Source organism: Desmodus rotundus, chromosome 4, assembly GCF_022682495.2.
Source record: "Desmodus rotundus isolate HL8 chromosome 4, HLdesRot8A.1, whole genome shotgun sequence".
Classification (NCBI taxonomy): domain Eukaryota; kingdom Metazoa; phylum Chordata; class Mammalia; order Chiroptera; family Phyllostomidae; genus Desmodus; species Desmodus rotundus.
In genome coordinates, this window is record NC_071390.1 from 157,067,669 (window position 1) to 157,088,042 (window position 20,374).

At 40.7% G+C, this 20,374-nt stretch overlaps 1 protein-coding gene across 10 annotated transcripts in view; it reads left to right on the forward strand.

The window, feature by feature from the left end:
• The window catches only part of RBM47 (RNA binding motif protein 47), a 144,526-nt gene that overhangs the window by 102,704 nt on the left and 21,448 nt on the right, over positions 1-20,374 (forward strand). For 6 of the 10 annotated variants that reach the window (XM_053922679.2, XM_071221303.1, XM_053922678.2 and 3 more), the window contains 2 exons: positions 11,179-11,302; positions 13,032-13,130. In XM_053922679.2, coding sequence (XP_053778654.1) covers positions 13,129-13,130 — 2 coding nt within the window. In that variant the 5' untranslated portion in view covers positions 11,179-11,302; positions 13,032-13,128. Of the gene's footprint in view, positions 1-3,681; positions 4,007-11,178; positions 11,303-13,031; positions 13,131-20,374 lie in introns of those variants that run through there. The other 4 variants (XM_024573938.4, XM_024573940.4, XM_024573941.3 and 1 more) reach the window with 2 other exon arrangements.

Genomic DNA, 20,374 nt, shown 5'->3' on the forward strand with positions numbered 1-20,374 from the left:
TTCTGACACATTTAAATTTTCAAGTAAAAAAAGAAAGTGTTTCTTGCTCAGGCAGCACTTGAGAGGGAAGGGGGTGGTCAGAGATGGGGTGGAGTTATACTTCATCTAATTTGTTGGATGATTCGCTCATTCACTTTGAGAAGTTACAGACAGGCTCTACAGTAGGCACAATAACATGTAACATTACAAAGCTCTTGGATTAACTCATCAGGTATCAGATGCGGAGCCCTCGACTCTGGAAAAAGGTCGCAGTCCTGATCCACTCCCAGCTCTCTCTTCTTCCTCCCTGAGTCAGTGTTCCCCGTCAAGGTGAACAGTTTAAGGTGTAGGGACTCAGTCTCACCTGCAGTGAGGGCCAGCCAAAAGCCTGTGATTGATAGGGAGTGAAGGGGGTGAGGATGAGCTACAGCGAGGGTGCCTGGGGATCCCAGAGCTGCCCAGCCTGGCCAACTTAAACCCTCTGAAGTTCCCGCTAACCTGAGAGCGTAACGCAGCATTGCTTTCACTTCAGAACAGCTCTCTCACCCTGGATTTCTTTCCACGGTGCCAGGTACCGGCTCCCACGGCTGTGTGTGAGACGTCCGCTGATTTGCCTTGGAGCACAGTAAATCGCCACTACTGTGTGAACAGGAAGTACTTGACATATGACTTAAATTAGTTTAACTATATGCTTAGGTTAAAAGCACAGCCCACTAGGAATCGAATGGATTCACAAGCTTAATTTTTATAATAAACAATAACTAATATACTTTTCCTTGTCAGATTCCATGCAAACACCTCCCCCCAACACACACACATTCTACTCTCCTTCCTTGCTGTTATTTCTCCTTAGCTCTTTCACAGCCTGACATACTGTATGTTTTACTGTTTATTCATTCAGTGTCTTCTCCCCCATGAGTCCATAGGGTTCGTAAGGGCAGGGATTTTTCTCACTGCAGTTGCCCCAGTACCTAGAGCAGTGCCTGATAATGTAAAAGGTACTTGACAATATGGACTGAGTGAATGAAATACACAGATGTTACTCTTACAGTTTACTCTTTGAAACAGTGGTACCCATTGAGAGGGTGCAATTTTAAAATTTTAAATGAAAGCTCTCAGATCCTTTCCTAATGTCCAGATAGGATAAACTCCTCGTCCCAGACGAGTCAATGCCCACTATCTAATTCTTCCTGCCAATACCACTGTGGGATATTTAACAAATTAACCAAAAGAGAATACTGCGGTGGTTTTAATCATACAGGCTTATGACATAACACACAGGCTTATGAAAGTGGAGAACGACTTTGGTCTCAGTACAGATGGAAGAGGAGGTAAGGGGATGGAAGCAGTGCACGCAGCACCAATCACTGCCTCACATTAGTTGTGCTTTCATGAGTTTATTTTCTGTGTCTCAACCAGAATAAATCCAGAGGGCAGGGATTTTTTCTTAGTAAATGTTGTATACAGTTTGCCTAAAATGGAAATAGCATAGTCTAGAAAGTCAATAAGTGTCGTAGAATATTGAATGAAGTAAAGGATCAAATCCGAAAGTTAAAAGCAATGCCTATGGCTGAGGCAAAGTCCCTGTTACAATATTGCCATTCTCCTGGTGGGTTCTGTGTACCATACACGTTCTTCAGAACTCTCATGGATAGCATACCCTCATCTCTTTGAGCTTGCTTTTCCAGTGCTGGTTCATGAACCTCATGTCAACTATTAGTTCTGACAGCACCAATAAAGTTATATGGCTTTAGTGCTTGTCCTTGACACCTTTTCAGAAGGAGGCTAGTACTTCAGTGTGTGTGTGCGTACAGTATCTTCCTTGTATTCTTTAGTCATGTATTACTACACTAAGCAATTTCAGCAAAGGCTTTGAAATTCTAAATAGTGTAAAATCTGGAAAATTATATACTACTATTATATATATACAAAGCAAACACATGTTCACTTAATTTTTACATCTGTATATCATAGCTTTTAGGTAAGTTAAAATACTTAAAACTATATATAATGCTCTCTTAGTAGGATGTCAAGGTGACCTTTGTAGTTATTATTTATATAAAATAGACCACATAACAATACCCTGCTTTCATATTAGTTATGTGTTCACCAGGGCTTCACTTCCTCCTCTCCCAGAGGTGCCTGAATATTGTCACTCCTTTTTTCAGATCTACCTTAGGGCATATCTGGTCTCAAGCTTCTACTTTGCGTCTGCATTTTTTGTTCTTTTTCCTACAGTCTCAGGCCTCAGATTCGCTTGCTGTCGCTCCCTCTAAAAACAAAAGTGACTTGTTAAGACAAAGGACCACTCGTCCAGGGAGGACTTAAGCTTGCTGTAGGTCAGATCTCTCACAAGTCAGCACAGCAAAAGTAGCCGGGCACGTCCACTGTGACGCCCTGGACACACAGTTGCACCCACCGCCTCCACCCAGGGCTGTGTGGCAGGGGTCGGTGTCCATGACAGACAGAGGAACGGTGGCTTTTCCTTTCCTTTCCTTTCCTCTCTAGTGTTTGAATTCATCATAACTAGTGTGCATTGTTTTTGCAAAGACTGTATATCTTTAATCAGAACCTAGCAAGTTATTTTTATATAATATTTAACAAAATTATAATTTTAGGCTTGTTCTGGATTTTGACCCTGTACTAACCTTCTGGTCACCATTGATAGCTTTAGGTTATATTATTTGTGAATAATAAAACTGTCTCTTTTTAAAGAATGCAGATAGATAAGTAGATTTAAAACTTTCTTGTTCACTGTGACCTTTTTACTTCCCACCGGGCTACTTCAAATTGCTATGGTTTGTGGAACTTAATGCGGTTAACAATTACAGAGTAACCTGGAAGGGAAAACTGGAGACCACTGCTATGAAATTTTTGTTTGAGGAAGAGTTACGGATTTGTTTCTCTCTTTAAAAACTATGGAGCTCGTTTTTCCCCCTGGTTCAGAAGGCTTCTAATTTCAGATGTCACCTTGCTTTCAGGAGCCCTCCTGAGTCCTTCTGCTCCTCTGTCCCCTGATCTCCCCACCTGGACTGACAAATTCAACCTCCAGATGAGGTTCCATCTCCTAACTGCTTAAAAAGGAGTGTATTTGCTCGGCTTAAGTGCCTCAGGTCCTTCTGCTCCGTTGTTAGGTACAGCCTGTTTTTATTATCAATGAATCATGTTCTACCACTCTTTTCTTTTTCTTTCTGCACCCCTTCTATTTTCTCCACTTCTTACCAGTAAATCCATATCCAGCTCCAAATCGATAAGTAAAACAAGATGAAAACTTAATTCATGTGTTATTTTTGCCAGTATTTTTTTCTTCCAGGCTTATCATAAATACGATTGTTGGTAATGATTAAGTAAGAGGAAAGATAAAGGGCATCCGATCCAGATCATTTACCCCAGAAATAATAAGGGAAAAAAAAGCAATATTTGCTAAAGCTATAGCATTTCTAAGAAACCATAGTGACATTTTTTGGAGTACTTTCTATATGCCAAGAAATTCTCTAAGTGCTGTGCACGTATTCATTCATTAATCTCCACATCAGCCTGGTTGAAGTAGGAATTATTGGGGTTTGTTTGTTTATTTGTTTGCATCAAGCAGTACAGGTAGTGGGCACACCCATCTTATTCTAGGAAGGTGGATTTTAAAAATCATTTATTTCCTTTTAGTCAGTAATGGTGTGTGAATAAAATATTTCAGTTAAATCTCCTGCTCTGAAACTGCTAGAGCTTCCATCTTCTTGGGCCTTTTGTTCCAGTGGGCCTTTTAGGAAGTTTCAGGGTACTTACTGTTGCGTACTTTGTATCTGGCAGTTTTACACCTCCCTTCTTTCTGCACCACCCACTCAAAGCTCATTCCAGGTGCCCTTAGCAAATGACTCCCAAGGCATTTAAGTGGCCAAAGCTCACCGACCAATGAGGAGATGTGTGCCGTGTGTAACAGAGTTACGCAGTCCCTGGGATCAGGAGCGAAGGTTGCTTAAGCAAAGCTTTTGTTGCTATTAGCCTGTCGCATCCAGTTTTCAGGACTGGAAAGGTAGGGGACACCTTATTTGTTTTAACTGTATGAGAGGAGGGGATGGTTGTGTTTGGTTAAAGTAATTCAGATCAGGTTGAATAAACAAGTGATCTGTTTTGTTTGTTTTTAATTGAAGGCAAAAAAAAAAGTGAAGTTTGTGAGAATTTCAAATACTGTACAGTTTACCTTACCAGGAACAAAACCAAATTCTTAAGTTATGAACATTTTTTTAAAAATCAGTTCATCTAGCAGCTCTTTACTGTACATTTATAAAAGCTAGTCTTTACAAACGCATTATTTCATAAATTGATGCTATTTAACTATGGATAAAAAGCAGGAATTTATCAGTAGGGTCCACATTGTTTTCCACAGTCATTTCAGAGTACGCCTGCAAAGAAGTAATTTGTGACTTTAAGACATGAGATAATGAAAAAATAAAAAAAGTTAATGGAATTAGCAGTATGATAATTACTACATAAAGGTTAGCAATAACGACATTTCGCTGAGAAAAGTTCTGGAATAGGAAGACTTGTGTCAATCACTTTTTCAAACCAATAGTAAAGTTTATGAAATGGAATAAGGTATGTGTAGATTATATGCTTTAAAGACTACAAATAAGTTTCACTTGTGTTATAAAAAGTAGTTTAGTTATATTTTATGTGCTATTTGAGATTTGTTCTAATATTAACTCAAAGAAACAAGGGAAATAGAATCATTTGCTTCTCTCTACCTGCAAATGGAGCAATTTGGATAGCACTGGAAGGTCATCCTCAAAAGAAAAACCTTCCTCATTATGAATAAGATGATAAACCAATGTTGCAACAAAAATGTGCACATAAGAAATGTATGTTATTATGGTCTACACTATTGTTTAGTGTTAGAAGGTAACTTTCGGTTCACAGAAAAGTGTCACTGGTTTCCCATCATTGCTTTTCCCCAGAGATGGCTTACTGTGGGTTGTATTTTGTAACAGGAATTAGATACTACAACATACAAGAGATGGTACCAGTTGGTAAAATTTTTTAAAGTGCTTCGTTAAAACTCCATTTTTGTCTAATTTGTAAAGAGAATTTTTTAGCAGGCATACCACTAGGTATAAATGCTCAGTGATTTAAGGTATTTCAGATTCCCCTTTTTCTTATTATTTTTAATACTCATCTTAAAGGTTGCACCCTGAAACTTTGTACTTTCATTAGATTTGTTCAAAATGCCATTTTTTGGTAAGGCGCTCTCAAGCTCTGCCTCCTCGTCCCTCACTCTGGTTGACTCCCTGGGGGAGGCAGCATGGGCTGACCGTGGGCTGACCGACAGTGACAGAGTTAACTTGCACAGCAGGGAATACTTGCTTGCGAGCGTCTTCTCCTGTACAAGTAAAGGCCGTTTCTCAACTCCAAGCTGAGGGTCAAAGGTTTTAGACTAACTTCACAGATCAGAGGTCAGGCATGAATTGCTGCAATTTGTAGTTCAATTCTGCCGATATGACAGAATTTCACAGCTATGATGATTGCTTTTTTTCCACTTCTGCACACAGGCCGGGCCAGGCAGTTAACAACGTAATTTGTACAAGTCAGCCCTTGGCACCCAAGTTTAATGAGTAACTAGCTGGTGCCTTAGGTTTCACTGGTACAAGGTGCATATTATAAAAAGGGTCAAATGTTAATGCACAAAGACGGAGGAGGGGGGAGGTGGGGAGTGCTATCTCAATAACCACCAACTATGAATCATGTGAAGAATTAGTAATTTGTATTTATTTTTAAAATACTATTTGTATGGTGTGAATCCTACTAAGAGGGGTAGATCATTTTATTTTTAATGTAGCAAGAAAGAAAGGTCTGATTAGAGATTGACTGAGCAGTAGAAAGTGAAATTGCAGGCTCTGTTTACTCCTTTTGTGGACTTCGGGAGATGTCTCAAAAGCCTTCCAAAATGTAACAGCATTTCAAGAATCTGGAGAACAAATTGGATAATGAGGGAGTTCTGAATCTGTGATATTTATGAGTCTCCAACATTCTCTACTCTTCAGCCAAACAGTCGAACTCCTCCATTTCTAACCCAGTTTGAGAATATCGTTTACTGCTTCCAGTGAATACTGGGACTCTTGAAAAAACTCTTAGATGGTGGGCTTTGGCAGTCCATGGGTTTGCCGTCCACACTCGTGAGCCGTAAATGACTCTGAAGCTGCAATGTGAGTGCGTGTAATTCACCATTTTTGTTACAGCACCACCTGTACTCTTCCAGGCTCAGGTGCGGAAGCAGCTGGATTCTTCCATACAGCAGGAGAGTTAGGAGCACAGATTCTGGTAGCGGACCTCTTGGGTTTGAATCCCAGCTTCTTCGCTTACAGCTAAGGGACCCTAGCCAATGGAAAGTCTCCCTGCTCCCTAGTTTGCTCATCTCCAGAATGAAAATAACTATAGAATTTGTGCCATGGAGTTGTGCTAGTGAGTAAATAAGACAGTGTGCAAGAAGTACTTAGTATAATGCCTGGAGCACGGTAAGCACTCACTGAATGTCAGCTGTTATTAATGCTATTAATATTATTAAACTGTGTAGCCTAGTCTACCCCATATATCATCCCAGCTTGGTTTAGACTTGGTCTTTGCTCTGCTCATTTCACGAGGGACATCAGATACGGCATCATTGGATAAGTTGTAGGCTGCATTCCTTCTGAATGTCATGGGGAAGTGTATCTGAAGATTCCTGTCTCAAGTCTAGCACTCCTTCAGATGCTATCTTTTCTCTGCTAGCTGATTTGCTGTTGCATTCGAAAGCTGTAAGAAGAGATAAGTTCAAACCATCTGGTTTCCTTTCAGAATTGTTTTCATTCTGCCCCTCAGTGAGAAACATTTGAGTTAAAAAAATTCAAGTGATACCACACCAGTAGGCTAATTTTATTTGTGATGACATGTATTATACTTACTAGGATTCATGCCTCCCAGAAATACCAGAAATGAAAATCTTAAAAAGTAATTTTTTTTCATTTTATCTATTCATTTTATTCCTATGGCACATCGAAGTAGAATTTAAAGAAAAATGTAATTTTTACTACTGATAACAATATGAAAATTAAATGCTTAGCATTAAAAAGGTAGTAACATCTCACATTAATTAAAAGAAATAAGTGTCTCCTGGGTGCTAGGATGGGGTGTGGGACTCTGGGGTCACAGGGTGAGTGAGACCTAGATTTCACCCTGCTACAGTTCACGACTGACTGGCCATGACAACTGTCGTGCCAGCTATTGTAAGGTTAAACAGTACAAAATTGCCAACAGCCTGCCATCTCTGTCCTCCCACACGGCAATTTCTTTCACCCTAGTGTTATGAGGAGTGCTATGAGGGATTATATGATGTTATGGGAACGCATCCAGGGGCTTCAGGGATGACTTCCGAGGAGTGAGGTGCAAGGAAGAATATAAGCTGGCCGGGCAGGAGCTGGCGAGGCACAAGCACGTGTAAGGGGGAAAGTGACAAAAGGTGGGCTGACAAAAGGAGCGAAAGTCTTCCTCATAGGACTCACCAAGAATTCTGACTTTACCCTAAGGCAGTGGGAGGGTTGTTCAGAGGCCTAGGCAGGAAGGGGATATGATCAAATTGTGTGTTTTCAGAAGGCCACTTTGCCTGGCGTGAGAGCTGGATTTAGTGCAGTGGGCCAGAGCGGATGGGCCAAAGTCAGTTGGGAGGCTCCTGCCAGCATCTAGGCAGGAAATGGTGGTTGGCAGTTTACAGGATGCTTTTGAATGTGGTATGTTATTTTATCCTTGTAACAATTCTTACATGAGGTGTTACTATCAGCTTCAGTTCAGTGGCTTGCCCATGGTCCGAAGGGGCACGTGGCAATGAGAACTGGAACTGTATTAGCTGACTCTTGCCCTGTGGCCTCCTGGAAGCTTTAGGCCCATGTATCAGCATCCCTGGGTGTGAGCAATTGGTTTCTGTTAAGAAGGGATTTGCTTTTAAGAAACTGAATTCTCATTCCTTGGTGGTAGAGGTGGGGATGGGACAGTCAGTTCTGGCCGAGGTTTATGACTGAAAGTTGAGGAGCAAGCAGAATGTGATAGAGGATTGATACTAAACTGGAGCATCGTTTTGGAAAAAGATACATTTATTAATTTCATGTATTTATTTATACTTGGCCTCATTCCAAAAACGGCTTTGAAACAACTTTCAAAACTACATACAGCATGACAAGAAGAGAGGTAAAATATCAGGGTTATTTAAGATGATGCCGCAGGTGTCTTAAGCCCAACAAACCTTTGCTAAAGAGGGACTCGTCATCAACTCTAAGATTCACATGCCCCCCCCCCCAAATAAAAACAAACCACGTGTTCTGCTCAGAAAAGCTTTTCCTTCTACGGGAATCTAGAAAAATGCCCCCATTTGGCCTTCATAAAGACTCCATGATATAGTAAGCAATTCGCATACCTGTTTTACAGAACGAGCGAGTGAGCGAATTGGAGTGAATTGATTCACCCACTTGATGCCTGGAAGCCACTTCCTGTTAGTATACCAAGTTATGTGCCCTTTGGTAAAACAGTTTCCTCCACAGTAAAATCAAAGACTTGGACTAGAGCTAGACTTCTCAAAGCGGGTGCTGTGGGGTGCCTCATAATGTGTCAGGGGGAGTGTGGAGCCATCGGACAAAAGTGGCATATAGGTTTTGCTCAAAGATGTTAATGACCAGACAACATCAAAATTTCTATGAAAAGTATTTGGAGTCATTCTGGAAACAAACAAGTGAACCTAAGTGTTTCAGTGTAGGGGAATTTCCTCTGTCTTATGTAGCCATGAGACACACACCACTAACCCTTCTTTCCTTCGTAAAGATAGAATACAGAACCATATAAAACCTGTCATTTGATGTATATATGTTAATAATTTGCTTTTCACGTCCATTACCATGATACTAGTTTTTGAAGGGGGAAATCTTGCCATTATGCAAAGAGAGAGAACACGATTCTGTACAAGTAGTGCATGCCAGGAATGGCGCTGCATAAACATTTGCTCTGTCCTCCATGTAACTCTGCGAGGATTTACCTCCAGCTTACGGATGTGGAAACTGAACCTCAGAAAAGTTGAATACATTTGTCTGGATTCACTGAGCTAGGAAATGCAGGAGTCTAAATTTCATTCTGCTGCCTCCACAGGGTGGTAGGATTAATTTGAGGACACAGCTTGTAATTTGTACGTTTATTTTTACTTATCGAACCCCATGGTGTTGGTCACTAGGTATTTTCCAGGATGCAGCACTTAGGAAAAGGGCCTCACAGACTTGGGTGCGGATTAGCTACTTTAAGCAGTAAAGAGTTTAACAGCTGTCAACTCTGTGCTTTATGTGAGGGTGTGGTGCTTCCCCACCCCCCACCCCCAGTAAATCATTAATAAGGATTAAAATCAGCTCCTGCTTTGGTTTTATTGAGTGTATTCCTATCAGGTCATTGAATGTTGTACCAGTCATTGCAATATGGAGGCAGTCACAGCAGAATAATGTGGGAGCTGTAACTGACTTTAGAGGCCATTTAATTGACAGGTTCCAAACTGCGCTCTGTGGTCCTGAGGTCCTAAGGGGCCCCCACACGGCCCCAGTGGATGATGGAGCAGAGTCTGTGGTGAGCCGAAGCTTCCTCCCCGTAGCATCCCCCACCCTCCGCTTCAGCCAGCTCCTGTTTTATTGGTTTTCTTTCTGCATCTGTGTATATTTTTGGTGGAAGAAAGGGTGCTACACCTAAAAAATGGAAGCAAAACAAAAGTTGAAAACCAGTTTGAAAACTACTGCTTATCCAACTCCTTATTTTCTTCAGTGGAACGGATTTGGGCTCAAAGAGGTGAAATGATTTGCCTAAGAACACAGAAAAATGCACTGCAGAGCTCGTCCATCAAACCGTCATGCTCTACATTTTAAATATACACAATTATATTTGTTAATTATCTGTTCCTCAATAAAATCATGGGAGAAAATTTTGCAAAGTAGCCTTGTAGCCCCCAGGCTGGCGCCGCAGCCACTGTGCCATCCCGAGCGGCTCAACGAGTGCTCGGTAGTTGAGAATATTCTCACAGTTGGGCAGATTATGTATCAGATGTGAAAAAAAGTTTTGTGCTTAGGGTATATTTTAATGTCTCATTCTGCATACCCTTTTTTTAAACTTAAGTCTCCTAAATTTGAATATATTCTGTATCACAACTTTAAAGGTCCTATATCCTGGGACCCCAAATCCTATTTTTTGTAGGACTCTCCATGCAAAGAACATTCTCAGCAGAGTCTTAACCACACACTGTAGGGCAGAGTATCAAGTCACTTTCATAGCAACTCGAATCAGTTGGTAGTAGATGGTGGTTCTGGCTTCAGTGGTGTCTGAGACCCTCCCTGGGCTCAGCAGAAAAGAGTGTGATGATCTGTCAGCGACGTGGAGCGTAAGCCCCCAAATGGGGAGGTGCAGCCCACCAGCTAGATTCTGCTATCCTTGTAGAGGGAACCACCTTGTCTTTTAAGGCTCTATAACATAAAACATGAGCTACATCTGTATTCCTTCCTAAACATTGTATTATTTATTTTGAAGTCATGGGTGCTCTAAAGAAGGCAGAAGGAAAAATACAAGAAATGGAAGAAAATGGTCTTTTCTTTTTAAGTATATTGAATTGATTATGCTATTACAGTTGTCCCAGTTTTTTTCTCTCCTTTACCCTCCCTCCACCCAGCACACTCCCCCCACCTTATTTCATGTCCATGGGTCGTACATATAAGTTCTTTGGCTTTTCTGTCCCACCTCCCATCTATTTTTCGCCTAACAATTATGCTTCTTAGTCCCTGTACCTCCCCCCTTCCCATTCTCCTCCTCCCCCTCCCCACTGAAAACCCGCCATGTGATCTCCATTTCTCTGGTTCTGTTCCTGTTCTAGTTTGCTTAGTTTTTATTTTTTAGGTTCAGTTGTTGATAGTTATGAGTTTCTTGTCTTTTACAGTTCATCGTTTTTGATCATCTTCTATTTCTTAGATAAGTCCCTTTAACATTTTCTTATTACTGTTCCCTGTTCCAGGACAGGAAGAAGAAAAATGGTTGCATTTCTTAGTTTGTAGAGAATGTGGTAGAGTAATGGTAGTCCATTTTTTTAAAAGAAAATGGCCCCAAATTTGTAATGTATGTATGAAAATTATATTGAAATAGAAAACATGTTTAGCTTTTTTTCCCCCATAGGATTTGCCTCAAGGGGTACTCCAGAAGTTGAACTGAGAAATCCCAAGCAGGCTGCCTGAATTGCCCTGCATATTCTTGTTCCACATCCTATAAAGGACCAGAGAAATCGAATTGGTGGTTTTGGGTGAGTACACCAGCTGGTGTCCCTTTCTTCTGAAGGACAATTGTAATTTTCATTCCTAACAACCAAGATACCTGCTATTTAGACAAAGTCCACCTGGTGTGTTGCTATGTGGCAACAGGAGCGGTTATATAAAATAAGTCATTTTGAACCCACAATATAAATTCTTATTTCTTTGTTTAGTCAACATGTTTATGGCTCAAGAGGAAAAACTACTGCTTTTGTATGCTATGCATTTGTGAGCATCTTAGGACTTCAGAGATGAGGAATAATATGTATTGCTTATAATTTGTCTTTTACATACCCCCAAAAGAGGTCAAGGGTATTTCAGTCAGCATTGTCTTTTGAAAGGGTTGGACACAGGGAAGGGTCTTCTGTACCAGCTACAGAAGACACACGTATGTTCTCGAATAATGCTCATGTCTTTTCCCATTTGTTCCCTCACCTATCATAGGAGGTAAAAGTAATTGTCATGTCAGACTCTCTAACTCATGGCAATCCAATGAATTACAACATACAGAAATACACTTTGATGGCTCTGTAATTCTTTACAGATAGAAGGTATTGTTACTCTGTGGGCAGTAATTTTAAGTATGCTATGGCAAGGACGGGAAGACCAAAAGAGAGAGGTAATTTGTACCATCTGCTCCTGGAACCTAGCATGGCCAGTCCTCCGCTGTCGCAGCCACAGCCCTCCCATAGATCTGACAGGTGGAGGCGGTTGACCCTTGCCTGTCACAGAGGGGTCCTGGTGACACTGATGTGTCCAGCAACGCACCTCCCACCCACTGCCCCAGTCCCTTCTTTACATATCCTCTGGGTTGGGATCTGGACATAGTCCACTGAATTCAGGGACTTGGAGAGCCAATTTTTTAAAATTATATATATATATTTTTTTTCTTTTTATAAAAGCATTTTTACTAAAGGAAATCTGGAAATTAAAGAAAAATATAAAATTACATATAATTCCACATTGCAAAGAAACCACAATTAACATTATGGTGTATTTATTCCTTTTTTGTTTTTTAAATATTTCATATATATTCTAAAATGTTATTTAACAAGGTTAACGTAGTTGAGAACATGAAATTAACATTCTAGCCTACATCTCTGCCATAATAATACTTAGCCATTTCCATACTATTGAACATTATTTTTGTTATATCACATATAAATATATACTATTATATTCACTATATTATATTAATACCACTGTAATGAACATATTTGACTATAAATTTTACTTGTGTCTCTGATTGTTTTCTTTGTTGTTTATTATTATTTCTTTTGAGAGAGGAGCAAGAGAAAGGGACAGAGAGAAACATTGATTTGTTATTCCACTTATTTATGCATTCATTGGTTGTTTCTTGTATGTGCTCTGACGGGAGATTGAACCACAACCTTGGTGCATCGGGATGATGCTCTAACCAACTGAGCTACCCAGCCAGGGTCTTATTATTTTCTTGGGGTAAATTCCCCTAAATGGAATCATTGTGCTAGTAAAAATGAACTATTTTTAATGGACAGTATAAAGCTCTTGATATTGTCAAACTGTCTTCCAGAAATGTACCAAATTATACTTATTCTTCCATTACATATGATAATGTTTATTTCATTGCACACATGTCATGATTAATTCTATCACTTTAAGAAAGGTTTAGAATCATAAAGATTTCTACAGAAGCTCAGGAAATAAAAGCCTATTTCCTCCCCCTGACCCCCCCGCCCCCAGCCTGAAGCCGTATCAGGTGTCTAAAGCAGAAGACAGAGTCATTTGATCGACATTGCATCAACATCAGTCTCTCGGATCTGTTTATGGGATAAAGCACATGTAAGGCTTTCATTCATTCGCTAGGTATTTATTATCAGCACTTTTGTTCATTTCTGTACTGTGTGCTTCGGGAGAACAAAAGAACATTCTTTTCATTGTCTATGAGAAGCTTAATTCAGCTGGGGGTCCAAACAATGAACTTAAAAATACTTAACCTTGGATAGGTCACTTAATCTTCTCAAGGCCTATTTCTTCTTTAAAGTGAGAGGCTCAGTTTCTCTATATCTAAAAAGTATCTCAAGTTGTTTTTAGTAAAAAGATGTGAGGACTGTCCCAGCCAGTGTGGCTCAGTTGGCTGGGTATTTCCCTCAAAGCTAAAGGTTTGTCGGTTCACTTCCCAGTCAGGGCACACGCCTGGGTTGCGGGTTCAGTCCCCAGTCGGGGCTTGTACAGAAGGCAGTTGATCAATGTTTCTCTCCCTCTCTTTCTCCCTCCCTTCCCTTCACTTTAAAATCAAAAATTAAATTCAATTAAAAGAAAAAAAGATGTGAGTCCACATGGTAGTAAAAATGACAGTGAAGGTCATTATGTAGATATCTACATTCAGCCGTGAGCAACACGACAGGCTGTAGCACTTCCGTTATCCAGAAATGGAAGCACGTTGGTTTCTTTAGGAGAGAAACATTTCCTTGCATTGGAGACCTAGAAAAAATTTTCAAGTTAATCATTTTTTAAATGTAAAATTAAAGTAATAGGAAAATCCTTCAAGAAGGTCTCTTAAGTTATTCTATAGTTCTAACATCTGTAAGTCATAAATAACTGATAAACCACCGAAGGCCAAGGACCCAAAAGCAAAGGAGTGGTCAGTGGCTTCCCAGAAAGGTTTAGAGAATCATGAGCAGAATTTTAAAGGTGGTAGATTCTACAGATTAGCTCTGTCTAATCGTCATCCTCACCCTGGTGCCTGGTGCACACCCCCCCCCCCAACACACGGAAAGTTTGCACTTGCACTGTTCATGGCCTTTTTTCTGTTACTCAGATTTTCAAGCTTTGGAACACACCGAACAGTGTGAGGGGTTAATAAGCTCACGAGTATTTAGCTCTCCTTCACCACTACCCCCTACACCTGCCGAGCGGTTACAGCTGTGGAACTATACACTACTGAGCCATACTGCGCAATCTCAGGGAGCTCGGGCCACACTCCGTGAAAGTCTGCCACCTGCCCGCTGAGCCCTCTCTCTGAGGTGGATTGTCCCATGCACGTTAACATACAGTAGATACTTCATAAATGTTTTTTGGATTCCTCTCTACTCCGATGTTTTGCTACTTTGTAATATCGGTTTGCTTTGTACTTTAAAAAATATATATTTACATTTAAGTTGGGACAGGTTCCAAAAATCTAAAAGCATAAAGGAATTGTAATAGTCCCCCAGAATGGCTCTAATCTTAATCTTGGAACAACACAGACACTTTTTTGACATTTCACACATGTAAAAAGTTTCATTTGCTAATATATTGGTCATTTGTTTCTCTTGGCAATTTGACTTGCAAACATGAAGAAAAAGCTGTATAACCTAGAACATCATTTTTGTGATCATTTTCTCATAAAAATCTGCATTCCTTTTTATTCGGTTTATTTCCTATAACAACTCCTGGATTTCCATGACTTTTTATTTATTATGGTAAAATATGTATAACATAATATTTACCATTTTAACCATCTTTAGGTGTCTAGTTCAGAGGCATTAAATACAGTCACACTGTTGTGTTTACAGTCACACTGTTGTGTAAATACCATCATCCATCTCCAGAACCTTTTTATCTTCTCAAACGGAGACCCTGGACCCATTAAACAGTGACTCCCCATTCCTCCCTCCCCCCAGCTCCTGGCAACCACCTTCCTACTTCCTGCCTCTATGAGTTTGACTATTCCAGTTACCCATATAAGTGGAATTATACAACATTGATCCTCTTGGGCCTGGCTGATTTCACTCAGCCTAATGTCTTCATGGTCCATCCACGTGGTAGCGTGTATCAGAATTTTCTTCCCTTTTAAGGTGGAATACTGTTTTATTGTGTGTATGTACACACCACGTTCTGTTTATACATGCATGTGTTGATGAGCAGACATTCAGGTTATTTTCACCCTGGCTGTGTGGATAACAATGCCATGGTCATGGGTGCATAAATAACTGTTCGAATTCCTGCTTTCAGTTCTTTGGAATATATGCCCTGTAGTGGAATTGGTGGGTCACATGTTAATTCTATGGTTAAGTTTTTCAGAAACCGCTGTGCTGCTTTCCGCAGCAGCTGCACCAGTTTGCATTCCCACAAGCAATGCACAAGGGTTCCAATTTCTCCACATCCTTGCCAGCACTTGTAATTTTCTTTATTTCTTCTTATTTTTAATAGTAGCCATCCTAATGGGTATGAAGTAGTATAGAATTGTGGTTTTGATTTGTATTTCCCAAATGAGTAGTAATGTTAAGCATCTTTTCCTATGCTGGTTGGCTATTTGGGTATCATCTTCAGGGAAATGCCTGTTGAGCCTTTTGCCTATTTTTAAATTGGTTGATTTGTTTTGGTATTGTTGCATTATAGGAGTTTCTTATATATTCTGGATATTAATTCCTTAATATTGTAGGGGATGAGTTTCTCCCCTTCTGTGGGTGGCCTTTTCACTCCATGACCCTGCCCTTTGATGCACAAACATTTTCCATTTTGCTGTCTGGTTTATCTATTTTTTCTTTGCTGCCCATGCTTTTGTTGTCACGTCCAAGAAATCATCGCCAAATCCAGTATCAGGAAGCTTTCTCTCTATACTTCCTTCCGAGAATTTTACAGTTCTAGCACTTACATTTAGGACTGTGATCCATTTTGAATCAGTTATTGTATATGATGATGTTAGGGCCAGGATTCTTTTCAAAGAGGTACTTTTCAATCCCACTAAGTTTCAGTGAAGCTGTGCATCAGCCAATTAAGCAAAGGGCACACATCCTCCCTTATTTTTCTACCCATTGTAGGCTCCGGTGGTTTCCCAACAGACAGGTGAGAGAGCCAAAGCCACTGGGGAGCTAGGAGCTCACCTGGCCCAGCTCCTGTAACTAGGATGCAGCAGTGAGGCAGTGGCTGGGGTCAGGAGGCGTTTTGTTGTAAACGTGCTTGATGAAATCCCCAGCAAAAGCACAACAGAGGTAGATAGCATTCAAGGCTAAAAAGAAAGGTGTGTGTATGTGTGTGTGTGTGTGTGTGAGAGAGAGAGAGAGAGAGATAAAAACATACATCTACTTAGCAACAGAGGAAAAGAGAGAGGACACTCCACACTGAATGTGGCTGTGAATTATGGGCTACAGTCAATATTTATTTATTTTTGTACAAAAATAGATTCTCTCCATACTGCTTTCGAGAAACAAAACTAGATGAGCTTCAGTTATGTTTTCAAACTGTTCTTCTAAAGCAGTTACCCTAGCTTTGTTTTAATGTGGACAGTGTAACATGGGTAGGTATGCCACGCCTTCACTTGCAGAATCTTGAGAAGCAGAAGGAGCTCCCAGGCTGTGTCAGCTGCCTCTCCCAGTATCATCGGGACCGAATGTCTGCGCATGACTGGCTGCTCTCTGACGGGTTTCCAGATTACAGCCCTTGAGAATATAACTCAGAGCTGCAGGATTCCCCACCTGAATTAGATTCTCCACATTAGAACACGGTCTTAGCAGTTGGGTGTCCAAATCCCAAACAAATCACTGTTAAATCTACTAAGACTCTGGCTTCAGGACTATGAGAAGTTGTGACCCAATCTGCCTCCTCTTGGTTTTTAGGAGGACAGGGTTATGAGAGAAAAACTCTGCTTCTGTAGGTCTCATTTTCTCTTTGTGATATACAGGGTTTGGAGAAAGAGGAAATAACTAAGCCAATTAAATTTTCTGATGCAGGTGGGATAAGATAAACTGCTTTCTAAAAACATTTTGCAAGACTGGTATTGTATAGTATATTTCCCTTGGAGCATTAAAGTCATTTCACACTTTATGAACTCAAGGAATATCCAATATTTCTCTGTGAGACTGGGAATAAATGACTAGCTCAAATCAGAGACATTTTCACTGGTATGTTAGTTTTCCAGCTGAAACATGAACTCAGGTGCACGAAGTGAAAGTAGAGAACCTAAGACGTGAAAAGCAATTGCGTGCTGGCACGAGTCCCAGGAGTGCAATATACCTGAAAAACCATACACTTTCTGACACTTGGAAGTTTCATTCCAAAGGCTCTGTTCCTTTCCATTCTTAAAATTCAAGTCTACGTTCGTGAGCTCCTTTTATTAATCTAGGTCTGCTTTCTGTTAACGTCTATGTAAAATTTCAACTCAGTTTAACTGTCTAATTCAATTACAGAGACTAGGAAAACTTATTTTCCCTCCCCTCCCTCCCTCCTTTTTTACATAAATATCTTTCCTCGGAATAGGATAACTTTTGTCTTTTCCACTCAAAAGATTATAAATTTAGTGCATAAATAATTTATAATAGACAAACTCTTTTCCCATCCTTAGTTTTAAACCATGTATTATTACATTTTGTTCAAATGGGGTGTGTGTGTTATTTAAACAATGATTAAAGCAAACAGCCAGCCAGACAGTAGCAACGCTCTATTTTATGTATTACTCTGGGGTACTTTGTTATCCAAATTATGTTAAAATACCCAGGGAGGTTAAATGAGAATTTGAGATGAGAAAGAGAAAGAATAGTTAAGAAAAAGAACAGGCGAAGGAGACATGAGTATGAAGGATGACAAGTGGTGACGCCTTTTTCCCACTGGAAGGTGCTGCTTCCTGCTCTTCTTCCCTCTGCAACAAGGGGTTGCTCCCCAGGGTGGCACTTGCCTGTGGAAAGTGGAACAATAGATACGTGAGTGACATCATTAGATCGAGAACCTTGGATTTCATAAAGAGACATTTGTGACCTTCTGTATCATATCGTTACTGTCAGATTATTTGTGACCTACTTTCCAACTCCTCCAGACCCCCCACTGCTAGCAGAGAGCTGACTGCCCTGGAGAAGAGAGATGCCGGGGAGGAGAGCGCCCTTCCCAGTGTGTGCAAGCGGCCCAAGCACTGCGACGCCCAGCTTCTCAAAATGCCTGCCCAGAGAATGGCCTTTGGAAACTGCCTTTGGTCATGCACCATCTTTGTGCCCAGTTCCTTGTGGCATAAAATCTCTACCAACTTTTTGAGGCAATGTAGCAAAAGCTCAGCATATCAACTCAGGCACAAAAAGTCATGGAGTTCTACAGCTGGCTGACCAGTGCCTGCTTTTTCACCAAGGAGGCTCCAAGGAGGTTAGCCTTTGCATTCCATAGAGGCCACCAGTGGTTGCTGTGGCTTTCCCCCTTGATGCTGCTGGTGCCTGAGCTATGGGTTAGCAATGCCAGCTCCCATACCAGCGCTGGCCTATCCATTCTTTAATGGGCCCTTTTTGGTTGTAAGATACACTGCTGGAGAATACTGGGTATGACTCTTTGTACCCAGTTCTGAATGCAGGTAAACCACACAAGTTAAGTGTAAATAGATATGAGAAAAACGTTTTTCAAAGCAATTTACTGCTAGTTATATATGATGATAAAATTATTTTTGTAATTTTGTCCTACATGTTTCTTATAAAAGACGGTCCTCATTCATTGGATCTTCCATTTGTTCATTCATTCATTCATTCCAGACAGTAAGTATTTTAGGTTTTGCAGGCCACACTCTCTCTGCTGCAGCAACTTCACTCTGCCGTTGTAGCATGGAAGCAACCATAGACAATACGCAAACAAAGGGGCGTGGTTGTGTTCTGATAAAACTTCATAAGAACAGCCAGAGGGTTGAATTTGGCCCACTGGCTGTAGTTTGCTGATCCCCCATTCCAGAGTCCACATTTTAAACTCATAGGGATGTCATAAAAATCAAGTAACTTCCTTAGAGTGTTTTTATACTTATAATAAGTGCTCAGAAATGGTAGCTATCATTAAGGAACTGTATATTAAGGAAACTCTTTGAGAGATTGTTTCTAGTCCGTCTCTTTCCCACCAGAGGGAATTGCATTTTATTCATCTCTACCCTTAGAGCCACGCTCTTCTTAGCATATGAGTGAAACACAGCCTACAGTCACTTTTCCGGAAATACGAGGCTTGCCATAGATAGTGTCCTCTCAAATCGCCTCACTGTGCCAAAAGATGGCAGTCAGCAGAGCGTCCGGCTTATGAAGATGCTCAGTAAAACAGATTTTCACTTTCATGATTTAATTAATTCATTCTATTACAGCCTTGTTGCTTGTGTATTATATTTGCAGTAATGTGACATATAACCTAATGAGTTCTGAAGTGTGGGAGCTTAAGGAGAGCTCCACTCTTGCAGATTTCGCATCTCTAGGCAATAAAACTAGGCATCGGCTGATGTTCAGCCCTTGTCCACCTATTATAGCTGGGCCACTCCTCGGGGTCTGTTGTGACCCATGGTCCATTGTTGCTTGTACACTTTACTAAGCCACTGTTGAGTTTTGGCATTCGATAAAGTGTTTGTCCAAAGAACCTATGTGACCTCTTAGGGCTGAATAACCTTATGTGGCTGCCCATCTGGTGGTCCCTCTGCTCACTCTCTCTCTCCCTCCTCTTCATCCACCCCAAGGACTAGGCAGTAGTCACCTGTGTATCCCCAAGCCCCTAGTCCGGCCTGGCTTACTGCAAATGTTCAGTCAGTGTTTGAATGAATGAGTGAATGAGTTAATGTATACACAAATACTGTTTGTCTACCTTATCAGACCCTTTTGCCTAAAGGGTGGGGAGGTTGGTTTTAGTACCAGTCAATTGACCGTGTTCCAGGAACACGCATTTAGTGATTACTCGTAGTGTATCTTTAAAACAAAAAACAAAACATCCTCCGAATCTTAAATGAGGCTTTTCACATCATTGAAGACACCAGCAGTGACACGTGAGCAAAGTCCAAGACTTTAAAACCAGATTGTCAGCAGTTTTCGCGTGTCCAAAAAGCAAAGGAGTGTGAATTCAAACGAGGCACTTCTACAGCGTGGCAGATCCTTAGCCTGATTTCAAAAGTGGTGTTTCTGTGATCCAGGCCTGTCAGTTTATCTGAGATGACAAATCAATTTGACACCAGAATCAGTCTGATAGGGCTTCATGGCAGCAGTTGTTTGGTTTGAAATTTTAAATTGGTAGGTTTTGGACCAAATTAAATGAGTAGTGTGGCATCATAGAGACATTACCTTGGACCTTTGCAAAGCATGGCACATTTCTCAGTCTTGATGGCCTTGACAACA